The sequence below is a fragment of the Salmo salar genome, chromosome ssa12, assembly GCF_905237065.1.
Source record: "Salmo salar chromosome ssa12, Ssal_v3.1, whole genome shotgun sequence".
Taxonomy (NCBI): domain Eukaryota; kingdom Metazoa; phylum Chordata; class Actinopteri; order Salmoniformes; family Salmonidae; genus Salmo; species Salmo salar.
In genome coordinates, this window is record NC_059453.1 from 77,995,547 (window position 1) to 78,018,201 (window position 22,655).

A 22,655-nucleotide genomic window follows, 5' to 3' on the forward strand; every position below is an offset into this window, starting at 1 on the left:
CCAAAAGAGAAGAAAATGTACTTACATTATCGAGCGTCATTAATGTGTGCATGTGGAACATTTACACGACAAAGCGTGTTAAAAACAGCACCAGGCGCTCTCTGGGCGGAGGGGTCCAGGTAAATCAACCTCAGTGCTCATACAGCATATTTCAACCTCTCTGTCAATATTACTGAGCTGTGAATTCCCCCCCACACTGTAGTCTGCTCTGGAGCTCTAGAGCTAGATACAGTACTGTCAGATCACTTGATAGCTGTATTAGAGATCCACCAACCTACGTTTCATAGCAGGACCCTGGAGCTAGTCCACTCCAGCAGGCAATTAGGCAATTTCAGCAGGCCACTTGGAAAGCAGAGCAGCACCACAATAAGGCTGACAGAAATGGCCTTCCTGACACATGAAAGTAAAGCAGGACCAGGGGTTTTCTTTCTTCAGTGCCTGGGCTCCTGGACATTGTGTTGTTGTTCAGTGGGTCTGGAGACATTAGCTTCTGTTGTTGCAGTAGGTTTGACGACATTTCTCAGCCCATTAGCTGCTCTTTCAGCCCAAACATCTACTCAAAGCTACAGTGAGAGCAGCACTTTCAAGGCAACACTAGATATTTCTGTTGAGGAACTGATGAAAGAGAGAGTTTCTGTGGATTCAAATGATTTTACATTGCTCTCAAGGATAGACACAGAATTAATCAGGGAGCCTAGAGGAAAATCACCTTTAATCTCGACACAATACTGTTCCAATCTGAGAATGGATAGTTTATGGATTGCATTAGCCCCGTGAAAAGATATTTGCAGTTGTCAATTGCCCATGCATTCCTCTCCAAATAAAAATAAATGACTGAAGAATGTCTGATGTATCTCAAAATACTGTATGACCTTTATAATTGAATATGAAGCATTCAGAGAACATAAAGGGACTGAGATGGGAATAAATGTAGCCTCTCAGCTGTTTTGTTTTGCACTAAGCAATATATGGCTCCATGTTCTATGTGTTTACTGATGTTGTTTGCTCCCCCATTCGGTCCTGACAGAGTTAAGGCAGTTTCCAGTGCAGATGATGGGGCTGAACAATTTGCTCGGCTGCCAGAAAAAACATTATCAATCCGGAGACTACAGATTAAGGCACTTAAACCAGCCAGGCTCAACATTTTCTCTTAACACAATTACACCTAGGACTCCTGGTACAGCCAATTAAGCAGAGAGAGAAAGTTCCCAGCCACTTGACAATGAGTAGGGTGTCCACCCACTCTGCCCAGGGTGGGTGAAAATGCACTTTGATGATGACATTTCACTTCCTTATGTTTTAAAATCAATTTTACCAAGACAGATGGTTCTTAATGTTTAGAATGGTTCAGTGGGGCCTAATGTATCTTTAACATTATATCCAAAAAGTCGGATTTCATAACCTAATACATCCCATAATAAACACAGTGGTCTAAGGCACTGCATCACAGTGCTAGCTGTGCCACTAGAGATTCTGGGTTCGAGTCCAGGCTCTGCCGTGGCCGGGAGACTCATGGGGCGGTGCACAATTGGCCCAGCGATGTCCGGGTTAGGGGAGGGTTTGGCCGGCAGGGATGTCATTGTCCCATTGTGCACTAGCGACTCCTGTGATGGGCCAGCCGCAGTGCACGCTGACACAGTTGCACAGTGTAGGGTGTTTCCTCCGAAACATTGGTGTGACTGGCTTCAGGGTTAAGTGGGCATTGTGTCAAGAAGCAGTGCGGCTTGGTTGGTTTGTGTTTCGGAGGACGCACGGCTCTCGACCTTCGCCTCTCCCGAGTCCGTGCGGGAGTCGCAGCAATGAGACAAAACTGTAACTACCACTTGAATACCATGAAAAGGGGGTAAAAAAAAAATGGTGGCAAAAGGCCTCTGCCATTTAACTGATTTAGAGCAGAATTTTGGAGTGACAATGGAATGAACCAATCAGATGTTTACTTGCAATGGGTAGGACCATTTAAAAAGAAAAGTGACGACATGTCACTACCGAGGGGGTGGTTGCTGTAATCTATGGCTTCTGGGTGGGATATGTACATACGGTCACTGCAGGGACAATGTTGTCGATGCACTTATTGATGAAGCTGATGACTGAGGTGGTATACTCCTCAATGCAATTGGATGAATCCCAGAACATATTCCAGCAAAACAGTCCTGTAGCGTAGCATCGGCGTCATCTGACCACTTCCGTATTGAGCGAGTCACTGGTACAGTGGTTCATCCTTTAAAAGTTGCAGCGTACTGCAGCACAGCTTGCATGGTGCCGCAGAATTCTATGGCGCGTTATTTAAGTGCCAACCACTGGTACAATTAATGTTAGTTAGTGCTAGTTTGACCACCAGAGGGCATCTTTGAAAATCATTTGATTGTCTTCAATAGTGGCTATACAAGATTTTAATTTTTTTTTCTTCTAAAAACATAGTATATTGGACTGATTTTAAGAAATTTTGCTGAATTAATTTGATTAATATTATGGTGTTTCTATTCCAAGAAAAACGAAAAGCCCTCTGGGTTTCCATTAGGATGGAACGAAAAATATGGCGCTGTACAACATGACGGTTGGGCGTAGGCTACACAGTACTAGGCTATTTAGCTAAAGAATCCCCGTGTTGTGTGGGCACGCGGGACACCGGAATTAGTAGGCTGTCCTTGTAAATAACAATTTGTTCTTAACGGACTTGCCTAGATAAATAAAGGTTACACTAAGAGCATAACATTTCTACACCATAATTTTAGTCTAACCAATACCCAAACGGAGATTCAGTGAAAATAAAAATCTCAATGATTTATCAAGACCAGTCCCCATGCTTGTCTCAGAGCAGCACGAAACAGTGCTAAAATATTTGTAGGCTATTGCTTCAAATCCTATTGCTTCTAACTTCAATATGCTCTTTAAATAAATAAGACCTACACCACTTTTAACAGCACATTACTCAACACTAGTGAGACTCATGTCGCCTATGGTAGGTCTACAGTATATCGAAAAATACGGCGTGACTCTCCGCCAATAATTACATATAGAGGATTCTAAATTAAAACCAAAAGCCGCCTCATTGGTCTCCCGGCATGGGTATATGTAGCAACGCATTTTGCATTGCGATGCAGTGACTTAGACAGCTGCGCCACTGGGGAGGCCCTGTCCACAAAGTATCAAAATACAGAGAGGTGTTGGTAAAGGTATCTTGTCCTGCTAATAGCCTATTATAATACTGTACACGGTGTCCAGGTCAGGATAACCAAAACATTTCTTTATTAAAGACTATCAGAAAGAATGTTGGTACTTATTATTTTGATCCAAAGCCATGAATGAGTGAGTCACTCAGCTTTATGTAGGTGCCGGGCTATATGACTGTGCCATCAACTTGATAATATGTAACAATATTTTGGAGGTTATTAATAATAATAACTTAGAACCTAACTTAGAAATACATTTCACGATAGAATTCTCCCCCTACCCTCCATCTAGGCTCCAGCTACCTGCTAGAACAGCGGGAACGTTGTCCCTAGTCAGCGCCATTATTAGTGCAATGCCCCTGAAAGTGTTGCTCTTGCTCTGAGAATCTTCTCTTTCTAATTATGTAAGCCTGGGCAGCTAGCTCGGTTGTCATCAAATGCTAGCCCGAAAATACTTTTTGCCCCCCATTGTTTTCCTATGGAGAGGCATGCCGGTCTATTTCGCCAAATATCTCACTGTGTATATTTTGTTTTTTCAAGTCGGGTGTAACCGGTGTGAAATGGCTAGCTAGTTAGCGGGGTGCGCGCTAATAGCGTTTCAACCGGTGACGTCACTCGCTCTGAGACCTGGAAGTAGTTGTTCCCCTTGCCCTGCAAGGGCCGTCGCTTTTGTGGAGCGATGGGTAACGATGCTTCGAGGTTGGCTGTTGTCGATGTGTGCAGAGGTCCCTGGTTCGAGCCCAGGTAGGGGCGAGGAGAGGGATGAAAGCAAAACTGTTACACAGGCACCATTTTAATCAGGAGAATCTCCTCTTTGTACTTATGTAAGTCTGGGCAGCGAGCTCGTTTGTCATCGATCGCTAGACCAGAAATAGTCATACATTTTTATTTTTTCCCTACTTTTTCATTACGCAGACATAAGTACAGTTGACACCATCGAGGTGCGGCTGTTTACTTTCTACACAGTTTCGTCCAATGAACAGATTGTAGTGGTAAAATAAAAAGGGATACATTTTTTTATGGAATTCTAAGCATCACCAGTCAAAACAGGCTCTGCGAATGTTTGATTCCATTCATTTGCTATGGGCTCGCATCAGTGTTCCATTTTAGCCAACTTCATAAGCCGTTTTTCAGCCTTGGGTGAATTTTGACTCGTTCCATTGTCCAGCATATAGATAGCCAGAGCGAATTTACGAAAGCACCCAAATGTCCATTGAGAAAGCACAACGACTATACCATTTAGCTAAGCTAAGAATGACGAGAATAATCAAGTCAATAAATGTTGGGTAATTAAATAGCCTATAGTTAATATACTGGCAAGTTTGATGTATAACTACTAACATTAGGTAGCTAGCTAACATACCGGTATATACTGCTGTAATGATATGCTATGTGGTTTGTAAGGACAGCGTAGCTAACAAATTGTCAGCCATCATAACATGTAAGGTAACTTATTTGAAAAGTAATTACTTTATTCATTGAGTAGCAAGCTACCCCTTGGTCGTTAGGGCAAATCTGGTCTGTGATGGGGGGGTTTCACACCTAGCTCGGCTATTAGACTATTCTTTAGTAAAGGTTGAATTGTTCAGCTATTAGCCCCCCTCCCCAATTTGCAACAAATTGTTGTACCTATCTCATTCCTTTCCCTCTTCCACGCGTCATCATTCTGCTCCTGAGTGGCTCACTTGTGGGCGTGCTGGCAGGATATGGCAGCATCTTCGGTTGTGCGTCAAGAATTCTGCATACAGTAGCACGTTTGTATGAAGGTGTGGTTATTCACAGGCAAATTGTTATATGCTATGGAAGTACATTTGTGTCTTTTTGTCGAGAGCAAAATCTTTTTTATTTTCAATCAAAAATAATTGTTCTGAAAGCAACTTTTTTCTGAAACAAAGGAAGTCCTTGGCACAATAAAGTTATTATATTCTACTCTATCCATATGTAACAGTATAGCTTCCGTCTCCTCGCCTCGAACTAGGGACCCTCTGCACACACCGACAACAGCCACCCTTGAAGCATTGTTACCCATCTCTCCACAAAAGCCGCAGCTTTTGCAGAGCAAGGGGAACAACTACGTAAAGGTCTCAGAGCAAGTGACGTCACCGATTGAAACGCGATTAGCGCACACCCCGCTAACTAGCTAGCCATTTCACACTGGTTACACATAGGCTTCAATAATGCCCTTCAGACTTGAAGTTGATACAACAACTGAGGTTCATAGATTGGTATGAATATTAGTTCAGAACCTAACGTTTTAGCATCCATACACAGATTGGATACATACTGTAGCTAGTTACACATCCATAGGCATACAGTTATTTTTATCCTCCGCTACACAATAAGAAAGTAAATAGTTAGCTATGTTACTTCAGCTGCATTACAAGGCAAGCTTACACAATTGTACATTACATTTGCAGTAAATGCTTTAGCTAGATTCTTTACATCCATTGTTTCACAAGACGACAGACTAATTTGCTGGTTTTCTCAGGAGTCCCTAAAACATTAAACAACACAAATTACAAATTCATTCTCCCAACACTAGCTAGCTGGCTAATGTTAGCTAGTCAGATAACTTGCTAAATAGCGATTTTCGTAAATTAACTTCGACAAAAGAATATGTACAAACGTTTGTCTCTACATTAACTAACATATTCCTTTCAATTGTACATTTTGTCAGCCATCATCACCCAGGGATGGGTGGCTCGTGTCAAAATGTGTCATTGGAACCACTCGATATGATTGGTCTTATAAAAACCTCGGGACCCAAATGCATAATGAGTGCTGTAACTCCCCATTGAGATGGTCTGGAGCAATGAAGCCGTGACGCTGGTACCTCCTTAGTCCCGCGGTGCAAGCTCGCAACTTTTAAAGGAGGAACCAGTGTATGCAGTGTGTTAGACCATTGCACCACTCAGGCACTGTACAATGTGACCTGTTGGGAGTGGCCTACAGTACTACAGTAAGAGCAAAATAATCCTAACAAAATAAATAAATAATGAACACCTTAGTGTAACAACAGTTTTAGTAAGTAATACTGATGTCGTGCACAATTATCAGTTTCTATTTAGGTTTATGTCACCCATTCATTGTCAGTTAGAGACACAGTAGGACCCAAAAGCATAATCAGTGCTCTAACTCCCCCTTGCGCTGGTCTGGAGCAATGAAGTTGTGACGCAGGGTACCGTACTAAACCACAAATTACCTCTAAGTACCGCAGCATAATCGCAAAACTTTTAGTGGAGCAACCACTTTACTTCCTGCTTTAGTTTTTGCTTGTAAGCAGGAATCAGGAGGATATAATTAGGGTTAGATTTTCCAAATATAGGGCAGGGGAGAGCTTTGTATGCATCTCTGTGTGTGGAGTAAAGGTGGTCTAGGGTTTTTTTCCCTCTGGTTGCACATGTAACATGCTGGTAAAAATTTGGTAAAACTGATTTAAGTTTGCCTGCATTAAAGTCCCCGGCCACTAGGAGCGCCACTCCTGGGTGAGAATTTTCTTGTTTGCTTATGGCCTTATAGAGTTGAGTGTGGTCTTAGTGCCAGCATCGGTCTGTGGTGGTAAATAGACAGCTACGAATAATATAGATGAGAACTCTCTTGGTAGATAGTGTGGTCTAAAGATTTTGTGAATAACACATAGGTTTCTACCTCCAGCTTATACATACTATATACATTTTATGGACACAATCTAGTTTACAATTGTCTTTGTTTTTAGTCCTGGCCTTCCTCTATTTCTGATGTCCATTCAGTTTGATTTCTATTTGCCATATATTTGTAACTGTGCTATTTCACAAAAGTTCGGAACCTATATACATTTTACAGACACAGTATGTTTTACATTTGCTTCTTGTTGTTATTAGTTCCACCCTTCAGCTCCATTCAACCCCTCTCATCTATCTCTTAACACCATCCATATTGGATTTCTGTTCGCAATTTATTTTTCTACTGTCCTGTGATGCTTCACTAAAGTTATGAACCTTTTCAATCTCATAGTTTCTACAGATTGTAAATTAAAGTTATTGCTATCTGCAGTGTAAGCTCCAGGTAAATGTTGCAATTCTTCAGCTATTCCTGGACCTGTGACCAAAAACGAGCTACATATGGACAGTACCAAAATAAAATATTTAATGACTGCCTCCTCACAGCAAAATCTGCAGAGCTGGGAAGGTTGTATCACACACAATATATATATATATAGCATTCTATTGGTTGCAAGAATTTTGTATAATAATTTAAATAAAAAAATTCAAAGTTTTGAATCTGGTGTCGTCTTGCGTGTCAATTCATAAACCATATGCCATGGAATCGGTACAGTGAAAATCTCTTCCCAACTATTTTGCAATCTGTATGGCACAGCTGTCCATTTCTTGGTCCTTAAATGAAACTGGTATATCTATATTTATCACAATTTTCTTTAACCAATTTTGTTCTTAATGCAGGGCCGTCAGACAAGTTCCTTACTTTATCCCCCTTCCATTTGCCTCTTCCATTTTTGTGGTAATGCTGCAAATAGTTGGTTGTAATTTTGGGTAGAGTAGACATTTCCATATATTTGTGTTAGCGGCATGAGTGACATAACTCGACCAGTCCTATTTATGATATAATTTACAAAGATTATACCTTTTTTAAACATTTTATCAATACACTTTTTATTTTTGGATCAATTAGCATATTTGAGTTTAACCACAATATTTGTTGTATTCTGTCTTTTCTGGTGGATTAAACTGAAATTGCAACCAACTTTCCATGGCTTGTTTAAAAAATAATGATATTTTGGAGATAATTTTGTTTTTAAATAACCGAAAGTGAGCAGTTGTAATCTGAATAAAGGGAAAAAGGACATCCTTGAACATGGGGCGACACATTCTTACTAATTTGCTAGAGAACCAATTCAGATTTAAGTATAACTTGTGTATGCCTTTAGTGAGACGTCTAATGCTTTAATGTTTAATAATTTCTACCCTCCAAATTCATATTCATTATATAAATAGGCCCTTTTAATTTTGTCTGGCTTGCCATTCCAAATCAAATCGAATATTTTTTGCTTATATAATTAAAAATACAGGTCGCTAGGTGTAGGCATAACCTTTAGAAAATAGGTAAACTGTGATATGACTAAATAGTTAATCAGGGTGATTTGTCCACAAATAGACAGGTATTTTCCTTTCCAGAGAGCAAGATCTTATCTATTTTTGCAAACTTTCTATTAAATTTTATTGGAGTGAGATAATTTCATTATTTCAGGATATGTATACCGAGTATGTCCACATCCCTGTCAGACCATTTTATTGAAAATGAAATGGTAACGTAAAAGTTGTATTGGTTTGTGATCCAATACGTAATATAGTACACTTATGATAATTTGGTTTTGATCCAGAGAGGTTAGAAAAAGTATCTAGATCCTCTATGAGGCTGTGGAGGGATTCTAATTGTGGATTTAAAAGAAAACTTGAATCATCAGTGTACAATGACACCATTGTTTTTAAGCTCTGGATTTCTAATCCCTTAATATTATTGCTGGATCTGATTTTAACAGCTAACATTTCGATGGCAATAATAAATAGATATGCCGATAGTGGACAACCTTGTTTTATTCCTCTTGACAGTTTAAAACTTTCTGAGATGGAGCCATTATTTACTATTTTACACCTAGAGTTACTGTACATAACTTTAACCCATTTTATAAGAGATTCTCCAAAATTGAAATATTCCATGCATTTATATATAAACTCCAGTCGTACTTTATCAAAGGCCTTTTCAAAGTCAGCTATGAATAGCAGGCCTGGATTCCCAGATATTTCATAGTGTTCTATTGTTTCCGGTACTTGTCTTATATTATCTCCAATGTATCATTCATGTAAAAAATGTGTTTGCTTAGGATGAATAATATCTGACAAAACATTTTTAATGTAGAATAAGAAGAAGATGAAGAAGACGAAATAGAATCGCAAGAGAAAATAGTCAGTGTCACTAACAGTAGTTTTCTCATGCTAACACTAATAATGTTAGCTTGCTTGTATTGTAGTAGTGTGACAATGGTAACTAGCTTGTGTTGTAGTAGTGTGAATATGTTAGCTAGCTTGTGTTGTAGTAGTGTGAGAATGTTAGCTAGCTTGTGTTGTAGTAGTGTAACAATGGCGACAGGCGGCTACAGCAGCTGTTATCTAGTTCAAGGTGGATGTGGTTGCTAATTTGTTAGCATCATTCTTTTCAAGATTAACTTTCAAACTTTCTTTTCAAATTATCATAATGGAGTGAACGGGCTGCTTATTCTCTAACATTTTTGATGCTGCGTGTGACTGCTGTAGTCTGTCTATCAGCCATGTCTGTGTTTGACTAAAATTGGCTCTTCTTCAGCGCCATGGAGTGCACAGGTATTACAGTCGCTGTCCTTTCAGCACCATGAGCCTGTCATCTTTGATGTGGCACTGTTGTTGTCGCTATTGGTGATAGTGTGATACTGGGATAGTGGCTGCCATAAATTGTGTAAACTGTGCATTATTTTATGCTGTGTGCCATGTTGTGTCCATGCCGGTTCTGTCTCTGTGTGCGGGAGCCCAAAACACGGCCAGGCCTGTTTGATTCATTCATAATGTCATCAAAAAGTATTGCTCCTCCTTCACTAGAACCAGAATGGTCTGACTACAGAAGATATGATGTCGGACACATTAAGTGATGCTATGTTTTCTGTTATTTTTGTATTTTTTTTGTTTGACACAACGTATTGAAAGATTTTTGGTCTCTCTGAAGGCCTAGGTCCTATAGTCACTGACACTGACACATTCAATCAAGCGTACCACTCACATGCATTCACACCTGGTCAGCAGTGTGTGGTAGGCCATGTGCTTTAGTTAGCATAAGATAGTGATAAGCTGGGTCGCTCTCTTCCTCTCCCCCCGCTGCCTCCTAGCAGCAGTGTACAAAGAGCCAAGGGCACAGAAACCTTGGCTTAACTCTATCTTCTCTCACTCTTTCATCTGCCTTTCACTCCTTCCCTTTTATTACTTATTTCATACCTCTCTCCCTCTGAAATACAGTATCATTCAAATTATTTGATAGGTGATAGGTGACGGAAAGGCAAGAGAGAAATCATGCCCTATTCCCTCTGTCTTCCTCCCCCTCTCAGAGATCACATAGCTGCTCTCTCTGCTCTGTCCTTCTATGGACCATGTGGAGATGAAATGAAGCCCATTATAGTCAGTTGTATAAAGACAAAGAGACAGTGGGCAGGAGATGAAAGATGAAATCATTAGAGACAAAGAAGGCCAATAGGCTAAATAGGGCAGAGTGAATATATCCTGTACACAGTGCTTGATTTGGGCCAGAGCTGTCCGGAGCGGCATACCAGCACATCCAATTTTTGGGGAACTGCGCAGCTCTATAAAACAAAGTAGCCTATCGCTGGACTGGATTCTCACACAGCGTCAAAAAAAGATTGATCAAAGCGGAATGAAGATGGGATCTGTATTTAATAGCTATGGAGAGGTGACATTTATATCCTGATTCCGCTAGTCTGTGAATCCGGTGTATGGGTGCCTGTAGACTTCGAGTTTGAGAATGCGCACATTGAGAATGTGCCATACCTGAATGAGCAAGTTGTCGAATGAAGGTTCTTATGGTCATGAAAATGTCATCCTGTTCAGCAAGTTCATGTTAAGTTTACATACTGCAAATTCAAATGTTTATAATATTTGTCTTTACACATTCGTCTATAATATTACTCTTATTTATTAAATATAAGGTATACCATTTCATTGCCTAATAAGCTATACTGTACCACCTTATTGTATGTCAACAATGGGATTTACATAGGCTTTTAGCAAACTCATAAAAATCCGTCAGTGATATTGAAGCGATATTGTTCGACCTTAAAATATGATAACTATGCAACAGAACAGATGAACAGGAACTGGAACTATGATGAACGGGAACTGGAACTATGATGAACAGGAACTGGAACTATTTCCAGTCTTCTGATCCGCTGGATCATACCTCAATAACCAAGCACCCAGCATCAATAACCCAACCGTTTTTAAAGAAAACAACCCGACTAAGTAACCCAATGCCTGCAAACCAGCAGTTGGGTCAAGCAAACAACCCAACATGTTTTAGAGTGTACTGGGTGCGCAGGCTTTTGTTCAAGCTCCGCTCTAACACCACATTGTAGTCTAAACATCAGCTGGTCAACAGAACCTTGATAAGCAGACTCGGTGTGTTTCAGGGCTGGATCAAAAGCCTGCACACCCAGTAACTCTCCAGATGGATGGTTGACCACTTGTTTTATACAGTAGCATAACAGTGCAGTTATTCTACTTTGTGGGGGTTAAGTGCCTTGATTAATGGCACAACGGCAGGAGATAGCAGGCCTAAATGGGATCAGAGACCAACAGCCTTCTAGTGTCAATACCACATTTATGTAACTTTTTCATGTAGGCTACATAGAGACGCCACCAATTATTGGTCATTGAAATTTGGTTAGAAGTCATGGAAAAGCCATGAAATTCCATCTGTCAAAATGTGTATGAACCCTTAACAGTGAATAATCAGAGATCTCTATAGCTTAATGTTATTTGTGAATTTCTGTGAACATAGTCAAATGAACCGACTTGAAAAAAAAGACCCGCACCTCTTGAAAAAAGACCCGCACCACTTGAAAAAAAAGTCCCGCACCTCTTTCATCCCAAGTCAAGCACTGCCTGTACATGCAAGGACAATATGCCAAATTCAAACTCTGATCAGCCACATCGGTCCAGCGCTGCTGTTTTGGTAATTACATTCGGTTTATGTTTTTCCCTTTCCAAAATTGATGTAACATGAAAAGTGATGAAGAGGAAAATAGCTTCCTGCTGATGCAAATGATGTTCTGTGCTCATGGCATCAAACTCCCCCTGAGACAAACACCTGAAAACAGCTCTTTGCACATCCACAAAAACATCTCCAATCTGGCGCAGTCAAATCAGCCATATCTAAATCAGGGAAACGTGCCTCTGCAGTACTTACCACGTTCACTCGATAGGCTGGTGTCTGTCAGGGAGAGAGAAGAGAAAGAGATGAAGGGAGAGAGAATACAACAATTAGAACACAACATGCTAGCTATCAAGCGGCCATACAAACTTGTGTCATTGTTGAACAACAGAGAGTGGTTAAGGAAAAAGAAACAACAGACAAATCACACAGAATGGAAACCAGAACCAACAAAGACACATCCTGCTTAGTAAGTTGCTGAGCAGTCATCTATCACTTCTATCATGAGGAAAGAAAAAGACATCCACACACTGTCATTCTCTTCAAATAAATCACACACTCTTTAAGTTTGGGTGACATAAGAACATGGAGCTATTGGAGCTCACTTCAAATAAACATGGAGCTCACTTCAAATAAAGAGCGCAATGTGCATACATTCTGGTATGTTGTGTACTGCACACACTGCAATTCAACTGGAACATTTTTCCTTACACTCCTTTTTCTTTACATTGCCTTGAGCACTTAGATCCATCAACAACGAACCCTGGTTTGGAGCGAGCAGTCGCACCACGCTTCGCTCCACAGGTAATATTACACTTCGCTACATTACAACGGCTTGATTTGTTTGATCTGAGCAATTCTTCTTAGCTAGCTACATAGCCGTCTTTGTATCAAAGATAATTGTGTAGTTTAGAGTAACTGAGTAATTATCGAGGCTAGCTATCTTCGTCCTCCTAACGTAGTCAACACTGCTAGCTGCTAGCTAGCTAGTCATCACTGTTAGCTAGCCAACTTCTACCGACTAGCAGCACCGCAGAAACTATTACATTACAACGCAACGACTTGATTAGTGTGGCGTTAGTGTTAGTTAGCCAGCTACATAGTTGTCTTTGCTGTCTCTGTATCTAAGATAATTGTGTAGTTTGAGTTTGAGTATTATCGAGGTGTGCTAGCCAGCCGCGACGCGGCGCCAGACTTACTCAACACACCTAGTCATCATTAACCCACTGCCAGCTAGCCAACCGTTACCGACTAGCAGCGCTGTAGTTACTAATACTTTAAAACGGAGCGATTTGACTAGTGCAGTGTTACCTAGCTAGCTACCTAGTTGTCTTTGTCATAGCTTGATAATTGTTAATTGTTAGCTAGCCAGCCATCGAGGTTAGCTAGCCAGCTATTTCCGTCCCCCGCGACGCCATTTTTCCTAACCTAGCCAACTAGCCAACTATTACCGACGAGCAGCATTGTTGAAACTAAATACACTACAAGGAACGTCTTGATTAGTGTTATGTTAGCTAGCTAGCTACAAAGTTGCTTTGTATCATGACAAGGTGTAGTACTGAAACTACCGAGGTTACCTAGCCAGCTACACGTTCAAAGTCAACACGCAGCCACTGCTAGCTAGCCTACTCCACCAGCCAGCAGTACTGTATCATTTTAGTCAATAACATTTTTGCAACGTAAGCTTAACTTCCTGAACATTCGAGACGTGTAGTCCACTTGTCACTCCAATCTCATTTGCATTAGCGTAGCCTCTTCTGTAGCTTGTCTACTATGTGTCTGCCTATCCCTGTTCTCTCTCCTCTGCACAGGCCATACAAACGCTCCACACCGCGTGGCCGCTGCCACTCTAACCTGCTGGTCCCAGCGCGCACGACCCACGTGGAGTTCCAGGTCTCCGGCAGCCTCTGGAACTGCCGGTCTGCGGCCAACAAGGCTGAGTTCATCTCAGCCTATGCTACCCTCCAGTCCCTAGACTTCCTGGCGCTGACGGAAACATGGATCACCACAGATAACACTGCTACTCCTACTGCTCTCTCCTCGTCTGACTACGTGTTCTCGCATACCCCTAGAGCATCGAGCCAGCGGGGTGGTGGCACTGGAATCCTCATCTCTCCCAAGTGGACATTCTCTCTTTCTCCCCTGACCCATCTGTCTATCTCCTCATTTGAATTCCATGCTGTCACAGTTACCAGCCCTTTCAAGCTTAACATCCTTATCATTTATCGCCCTCCAGGTTCCCTTGGAGAGTTCATCAATGAGCTTGACGCCTTGATAAGTTCCTTTCCTGAGGATGGCTCACCTCTCACAGTTCTGGGTGACTTTAACCTCCCCACGTCTACCTTCGACTCATTCCTCTCTGCCTCCTTCTTTCCACTCCTCTCCTCTTTCGACCTCACCCTCTCACCTTCCCCCCTACTCACAAGGCAGGCAATACGCTTGACCTCATCTTTACTAGATGCTGTTGTTCCACTAATCTCATTGCAACTCCCCTCCAAGTCTCCGACCACTACCTTGTATCCTTTTCCCTCTCGCTCTCATCCAACACTTCTCACTCTCCCCCTACTCGGATGGTATTGCGCCGTCCCAACCTTCGCTCTCTCTCTCCCGATACTCTCTCCTCTTCCATCCTATCATCTCTTCCCTCTGCTCAAACCTTCTCCAACCTATCTCCTGATTCTGCCTCCTCAACCCTCCTCTCCTCCCTCTCTGCATCCTTTGATTTCCTCTGTCCCCTATCCTCCAGGCCGGCTCGGTCCTCCCCTCCTGCTCCGTGGCTCGACGACTCACTGCGAGCTCACAGAACAGGGCTCCGGGCAGCCGAGCGGAAATGGAGGAAAACTCGCCTCCCCTGCGGACCTGGCATCCTTTCACTCCCTCCTCTCTACATTTTCCTCTTCTGTCTCTGCTGCTAAAGCCACTTTCTACCACTCTAAACTCCAAGCATCTGCCTCTAACCCTAGGAAGCTCTTTGCTACCTTCTCCTCCCTCCTGAATCCTCCTCCCCCTCCCCCCCCCTCCTCCCTCTCTGCGGATGACTTCGTCAACCATTTTGAAAAGAAGGTTGACGACATCCGATCCTCGTTTGCTAAGTCAAACGACACTGCTGGTCCTGCTCACACTGCCCTACCCTGTGCTTTGACCTCTTTCTCCCCTCTCTCTCCAGATGAAATCTCGCGTCTTGTGACGGCCGGCCGCCCAACAACCTGCCCACTTGACCCTATCCCCTCCTCTCTTCTCCAGACCATTTCCGGAGACCTTCTCCCCTACCTCACCTCGCTCATCAACGCATCCTTGACCGCTGGCTACGTCCCTTCCGTCTTCAAGAGAGCGAGAGTTGCACCCCTTCTGAAAAAACCTACACTCGATCCCTCCGATGTCAACAACTACAGACCAGTATCCCTTCTTTCCTTTCTCTCCAAAACTCTTGAACGCGCCGTCCTTGGCCAGCTCTCTTGCTATCTCTCTCAGAATGACCTTCTTGATCCTAATCAGTCAGGTTTCAAGACTGGGCATTCAACTGAGACTGCTCTTCTCTGTGTCACGGAGGCTCTCCGCACTGCTAAAGCTAACTCTCTCTCCTCTGCTCTCATCCTTCTAGACCTATCTGCTGCCTTTGATACCGTGAACCATCAGATCCTCCTCTCCACCCTCTCCGAGCTGGGCATCTCCGGCACCGCGCACGCTTGGATTGCGTCCTACCTGACAGGTCGCTCCTACCAGGTGGCGTGGCGAGAATCTGTCTCCGCACCACGTGCTCTCACCACTGGTGTCCCCCAGGGCTCTGTTCTTGGCCCACTCCTATTCTCGCTATACACCAAGTCACTTGGCTCTGTCATATCCTCACATGGTCTCTCATATCATTGCTATGCAGATGACACACAATTAATCTTCTCCTTTCCCCCTTCTGACAACCAGGTGGCGAATCGCATCTCTGCATGTCTGGCAGACATATCAGTGTGGATGACGGATCACCACCTCAAGCTGAACCTCGGCAAGACGGAGCTGCTCTTCCTCCCGGGGAAGGACTGCCCGTTCCATGATCTCGCCATCACGGTTGACAACTCCCTTGTGTCCTCCTCCCAGAGTGCTAAGAGCCTTGGCGTGACCCTGGACAACACCCTGTCGTTCTCCACCAACATCAAGGCGGTGACCCGATCCTGTAGGTTCATGCTCTACAACATTCGCAGAGTACGACCCTGCCTCACACAGGAAGCGGCGCAGGTCCTAATCCAGGCACTTGTCATCTCCCGTCTGGATTATTGCAACTCGCTGTTGGCTGTGCTCCCTGCCTGTGCCATTAAACCCCTACAACTCATCCAGAACGCCGCAGCCCGTCTGGTGTTCAACCTTCCCAAGTTCTCTCACGTCACCCCGTTCCTCCGCTCTCTCCACTGGCTTCCAGTCGAAGCTCGCATCCGCTACAAGACCATGGTGCTTGCCTACGGAGCTGTGAGGGGAACGGCACCTCCATACCTTCAGGCTCTGATCAGGCCCTACACCCAAACAAGGGCACTCCGTTCATCCACCTCTGGCCTGCTCGCCTCCCTACCTCTGAGGAAGCACAGTTCCCGCTCAGCCCAGTCAAAACTGTTCGCTGCTCTGGCACCCCAATGGTGGAACAAGCTCCCTCACGACGCCAGGACAGCGGAGTCAATCACCACCTTCCGGATACACCTGAAACCCCACCTCTTCAAGGAATACCTGGGATAGGATAAAGTAATCCTTCTAACCCCCCCCCTTAAAAGATTTAGATGCACTATTGTAAAGTGGTTGTTCCACTGGATATTATAGGTGAATGCACCAATTTGTAAGTCGCTCAGGATAAGAGCGTCTGCTAAATGACTAAAATGTAAATGTAAATGTAACTTGAATAGACCCCAGTTGTTGTGATGTCTATAATGCGATATTGGTCTCGCAATGAAACACAGTGAATTCCACGACACGCTACATTTATGTATATATTTAGGTCTTTATTTAGGCAAAAATAAAGACTGAAAGATCCAGCTGGATGAGGAGAGAAGCAGCCAGCTGTTTGTGTTCTAGACAGTTTCTCTCTATGCCTTCTGCCCCTCTGATGCCCTCGAACGGAGAAGCTGCACACAGATTCGATGAGGGACAATTTCCATGAATGCTGTTTTGCATTCATTGACCTCATTTCTGCGTCGGGCGTCACAGGAAGTCTGGAGCGCTGACAACAACACCCCCTGCCAGTCCACCCCTGCTCACCAAAGTGACCCTCAAATTGCTGTTTAATCACAGCAAAACACTTTGTAGCACAATTGTAGAACACTAGTAACTGTGACTGGCATGAATGCAGAATCTAAACGTGCCCCAAAGAGAGAGAAGGTTGCTATGCTGATGGGGAAAACATGGCCAATAATGTACTTTACTGTGTCTCTCTATGCTTTGTTTGTTAGGCTGTTTATGAATACAATTATTTTCAGAGCATCTATTGACTTACCCATGGTGCAGAGTTAGCATCAAATAATGAAATGCATTAACAAGATTAGCATCCAAGCAACATTTGAGTCATTTAGCAGACACGCTTATCCAGAGCCACTTACAATTAATGCATTCATCTTAAGATAGCTAGGTGGGACAACCACATCTCACAGTCGTAGTAAGTACATGTATATTTTTCCACAATAATGAAATTATTAGCAAAGTCAGTGCGAGTAGGAAAAGACAAGCGCAGTCTTTTTTCGGGGGGGCTGAGCAACTTGTGAAAGTGTGTATAGCAACTTGTGTATTTTGTACAACCAAGTAAATAGTATTTTTTAGAACCAAAACAAACAAGAAACATCCAAACAAACTACAAACCCGTCGATTTCTAGGCCCTAAACATTTTGTAATGTGTCCCGCCTCTCTCTTCTAGCGCATGCAAAGGCATCTCTATCCACCCCTACATAACTCCAAGCACCTTTTCAATAATTCATCTCCCTCTGTTAAGGATTCAGCCTGCGCTGCACTTGCCAGTATCCCCACAAATTGGCAGGCAGCCTTATATTTGGCATACCCGCAGCAGCCTAGCGCTGCTCTCTCTCCTCTGTAGGCCTTGTAGCCATCCCCTTGAGAAGACTCAAGCTGACTGTCCTGCTCCCAGTCTCCCAGGGTGAGCCAGGGCTGGCTGTCTTGTATTCAAGCCTCTTCCACAGCCTATTAGCAGGTTCTAGACTGGAACATTATAGATCCTTTAACAGTGTGTGATTTGGAAGTTAATATATTGAGCATTAACATTTACCACAGGGCTTCATAAGGGCTTCAGACGGGCAGCCAATAGTTCTGTCCCCTCAACATCATGTGTCCTGTTCCTGTGTTTGGTCTCCTACCGCCAAGTTCTGATGTCTGGCCACAGCTTGGCACTCACCGTAAGTCTCATCCCCTGTCTCACACATCCCCCACCACCACCTTTATCCTTTATATGCACTGAGGGCCTGATGCTGACAAACCTATGCTCCCGAGTCCCAGGAATTGTAATCAATGTACAATTGATAGAATGTATAATGTATTGAATGAAAATACTAGTCTCACAGTACAGTCGGGTATTGATGAATCACTGTATTGCATTGAGCTGTGGTCACAATGCATTACCTACTAGAGGTGTTACAGAGAGATGTGCTGCTGGGATAAAATAAGTCACAGGAAGGGATGGTGCATACTTCCTCTCATTACAACTCCAGGGAAAAAGGTCAGAGCTATTCATTTCCTCCATCAATTAGAGAAACACACCTTTGTGCCTCTGAAAGCCCAGCATTACATCCACATTTGCTGTGTGATTTCCTGTCTGCGTGTGGTTGTTCAGAGAGGTTGATGGCTGCCCAGAGACTTGGGCAGAGTGAATGTGCCCAACATTAATATTACATGTGTACTGAGGATGCAAGCACCATTCAGTTCTCACTAAAGAGTGAGGAACTCTGCTCTACTGTAGCTTACGTGAAAGCTTGATTGACATCTCACTGGCACAAAAGCTTACAGGTAGTCTGCTTCAGTGTAAGTCTCTGCACACCATACAGCAGATGGAAGCTACCACCTGACGCCCTGTGTCAGTGCTTGTGTGTGTGTGTGTGTGTGTGTGTGTGTGTGTGTGTGTGTGTGTGTGTGTGTGTGTGTGTGTGTGTGTGTGTGTGTGTGTGTGTGTGTGTGTGTGCGTTTGAGAGAGAGTGTGTGTGTGCGTGTGCATGTGCGTGTGAGAGAGATTGCATATGTGTGTGTCGTATAGCAGTGTGTTTTTAGTCCGAATGCAATACTACAATTAAATAAAATGTTGGACTAATTGCACTTTAACATGTACAGTACATGTAGCCTCATCTTGACATTTTTATTATGCATTTTTACTTATCCAGCCTACTTGCTTGTAAATATCTTTAGCTATGTGATTTTGTCTGTATGCATTGTGACTGTTGCAAAATGAACTCTCGTCATTTAGGACATTAAAGTTTTCTGAATCGGAATCATGCATAACAAATCTGGGTTTGACAATAACCCTTCAAAACCTAGTGTTGCCTAATTGCCAGAGAGTGTTCAGCTAATAAATAATGCATTTAAAAGTCTAATCTAATTTAGCAAATGAATATGTCTAGAAAACAATTAATCAGAGACCAAAAGTGTATTTACAAACAATCAATTATTCATAAAGTGAATGCTGGGTAAGTGGTCTCCTTCCCGGGTGAGATGCTGCCATAATTGGAGTGGGACTATAGGAGAGTGTGCGTTCGTGCGTGTGTTTGTGTGCATGTGTGTGTTCAGTCCCCATGCTCCCAACTTCTGCCCAAACAAGAAGAGCATCAAAAGAGTCAGCTCATTACTGCCTAATGAGTTGTCTGATTAATACGGAAAATAAAAGCATTATTGTAGAGTGCTGTATGTTTATTTAGTTTAATTATTGTACTAAAGTGACTGAATAGAAGCACAATGGGCTGAAACATTTACATGCATTCTAATATGGTAATAAGGCCCTAGAGGAGCAAATCAAGGCTATCAAGTACAGTGAAGACTTCTTACATAGGAAACAACAGGTCTAAATGTGTTGATGTGTGGTTGTTGATGTGCAGATATGTATCTGTTTACAATATGTACTCAGCACACGCCATGTCATCTAGCCATTCTAAACCTTTCTGATGATGGGTTATGTAATGAGTGATCTCGGAGCGAGCCATTCTAAACCTCTCTGATGATGGGTTATGTACTGAGTGATCACTGAAACAGAATCCATTGTTATTGTGGAATAAACTCCTAGACTGTTGAAGCTGGAGAGGGATGGTCTTATCTCTCTCTCGCTCTCTGACTCTCTATTTCTCACTTGTTCTCTCTCTCGCTCTCTCTGTCTGTTTTTCTCTTCCCATGTCTGTTCTTGTTCTCTCTCTCTCTCCATCTCCTATGCTGTCAGTCACCAGAATATGGAGGCTGTTGTGAGCACAGTGGTGGAACCTAGCCTGGGCTCTGTTTACAATATTTCATAACACCGATAATAGGGCTCTTCAGGGGGCAACAGCGATAAACAGAACTCCCAAAATAATCACGTCCATGCACCAGAGTTGAACAGCTCTTTTACAATGTCCTACCAAAGTACCCATGCTGTCGCAGCATCACAGGCAGTAATGTTTCTCTGACAGACTGACTGGCCACAAAGTAGATAGAACATGAGTAAAAACAGTATATGCCTCACTGTGAATCAACAAAATATCAGGTGTTTGCAATGGAAATGAATATGTGTGCACACACACACACACACATACATAAACAAACTGTGCTGTGTGGACCCCAGGAAGAGTAGCTGCAGCTTTTGCAACAGCTAATGGGGATCCTAACAAAATACCCCCAAAATACCAATACCAAACTGCATCATCTCTCCATATCTTCGTTACATAAGCTGTTGTGGAGATAAAAAAAAGAAGCCAACAGATTGTGAGGGTAATTCAATTTCCTCCAGCAATGCTGGCTTCCAAATGGTCTCCATCAGTGAGCCAATCAGCAGCTGATTCAGTGATTTCCCCAGCTGGGCTTCCTCTTAGACAGGAAGCCAGAGAATCTCAGGCTCAGAGACAGAGACACAATGACAGGTCTGCTGGATCACTGGTTCAGCACCAATGGATTGAAATGCATTTATATAGGATTTTACAGTAGACAGTAAGGACAGGACTCTGTCATTGGAGTAGCTGTGACACCCATGAATATTTGAGGATATGCATTTGTCACAAGCGTCGATGAACGGTGACCAAAATGCAGCGGGTATAGTGCTCATCTTTCTTCTTTATTTGAAAGAACACTCAAAACAAAATAAACAGACGACGAAACAGTTCCATAAGGCACACAGGCTATACAGAAAATAACCACCCACAAAAACACAGGAAAAACAGGCTGCCTAAGTATGGCTTCCAATCAGAGACAACGAAAGACACCTGCCTCTGATTGGAAGCCATACCTGGCCACACATAGAAAAAGAAACATAGAAATGGAAAACTAGAACCAAAATCCCCTAGAACCAAAAACCCCAAAACACACAAAACAAACACCCCCTGCCACGCCCTGACCATACTACAATTACAAATGACCCCTTTACTGGTCAGGACGTGACAGTATATGACATGAGTTCATGCACAGGCATACATTTGTCCATTCATGACTAGGCCTATGTATGTATATTTATTATCATGTTTGCATAGAAATAAATGTCCAGACAACTTTAAAGTGATAGCTATTATATATCGTATAGCTTCTAAAGAGATGGCACCGAAGGAGATGGCTTCCGTTTTACGATTTCGTAACCAATTGTGCTATTGTGTATGTTTTTTTGCGTTATTTGTAACTTATTTTGTACATAATGTTTCTGTCTTATGGCCGAAAAGAGCATCTAGATATCAGGACAGCGATTACTCACTCCGTACTGGAGGAATACTTTTTCTTCAATGAGTCAGACGGGAAGGATTGACTTCAGACGCCTGACAAGGCCCTCATCACCGTCATTTGCAGGAGAAAGAGACGAAGGTAACGGGGACGAAGGTCCGGGTGCCTTGTAAGGATCCGTCACCGAGAGGGTAATCTACCTTTACTATCGGTCCTATTAGCCAACGTACAATCAATCGATAATAAAATAGACGAACTACGATCATGTATATCCTACCAACAGGACATTAAAAACTGTAATATCTTATGTTTCACCGACATGAATAACATACAGCTGGCGGGTTTTAAGCTTTTTCGGCAGGATAGAACAGCGGCCTCTGGTAAGACAAGGGGTGGCGGTCTATGTATAATTGTAAACAACAGCTGGTGCTGTATTTTTGTAGCTGTCTATATACCACCACAAACCGATGCTGGCACTAAGGACGCACTCAATGAGCTGTATACGGCCATAAGCAAACAGGAAAACGCTCATCCGGAGGCGGCGCTCCTAGTGTCTGGGGACTTTAATGAGAAGAAACTCAAATCCGTTTTACCTCATTTCAACCAGCATGTTAAATGTACAACCAGAGGGGAAAAAAACCTCTAGACCACCTTTACTCCACACACAGAGACGTGTATAAAGCTCTCCCTCGCCTTACATTTGGCAAATCTGACCATAATTCTATCCTCCTGATTTCTGCTTACAAGCAAAAACTAAAGCAGGAAGCACCAGTGACACAGTCAATAAGAAAGTGGTCAGATGAAGCAGATGCTAAGCTAAAGGAATGTTTTGCTGGCACAGACTGGAATATGTTCCGGGATTCTTCCGATGGCATTGAGGAGTACACCACATCA

At 43.0% G+C, this 22,655-nt stretch overlaps 1 protein-coding gene across 2 annotated transcripts in view; it reads right to left on the reverse strand.

Moving 5' to 3' along the window:
- Positions 1-22,655, reverse strand: part of LOC106565798 (cadherin-4-like) — a 378,562-nt gene that overhangs the window by 202,701 nt on the left and 153,206 nt on the right. For both annotated transcript variants that reach the window (XM_014133344.2, XM_014133343.2), the window contains exon 3: positions 12,171-12,194. In XM_014133344.2, coding sequence (XP_013988819.2) covers positions 12,171-12,194 — 24 coding nt within the window. The remainder of the gene's footprint in view (positions 1-12,170; positions 12,195-22,655) is intronic.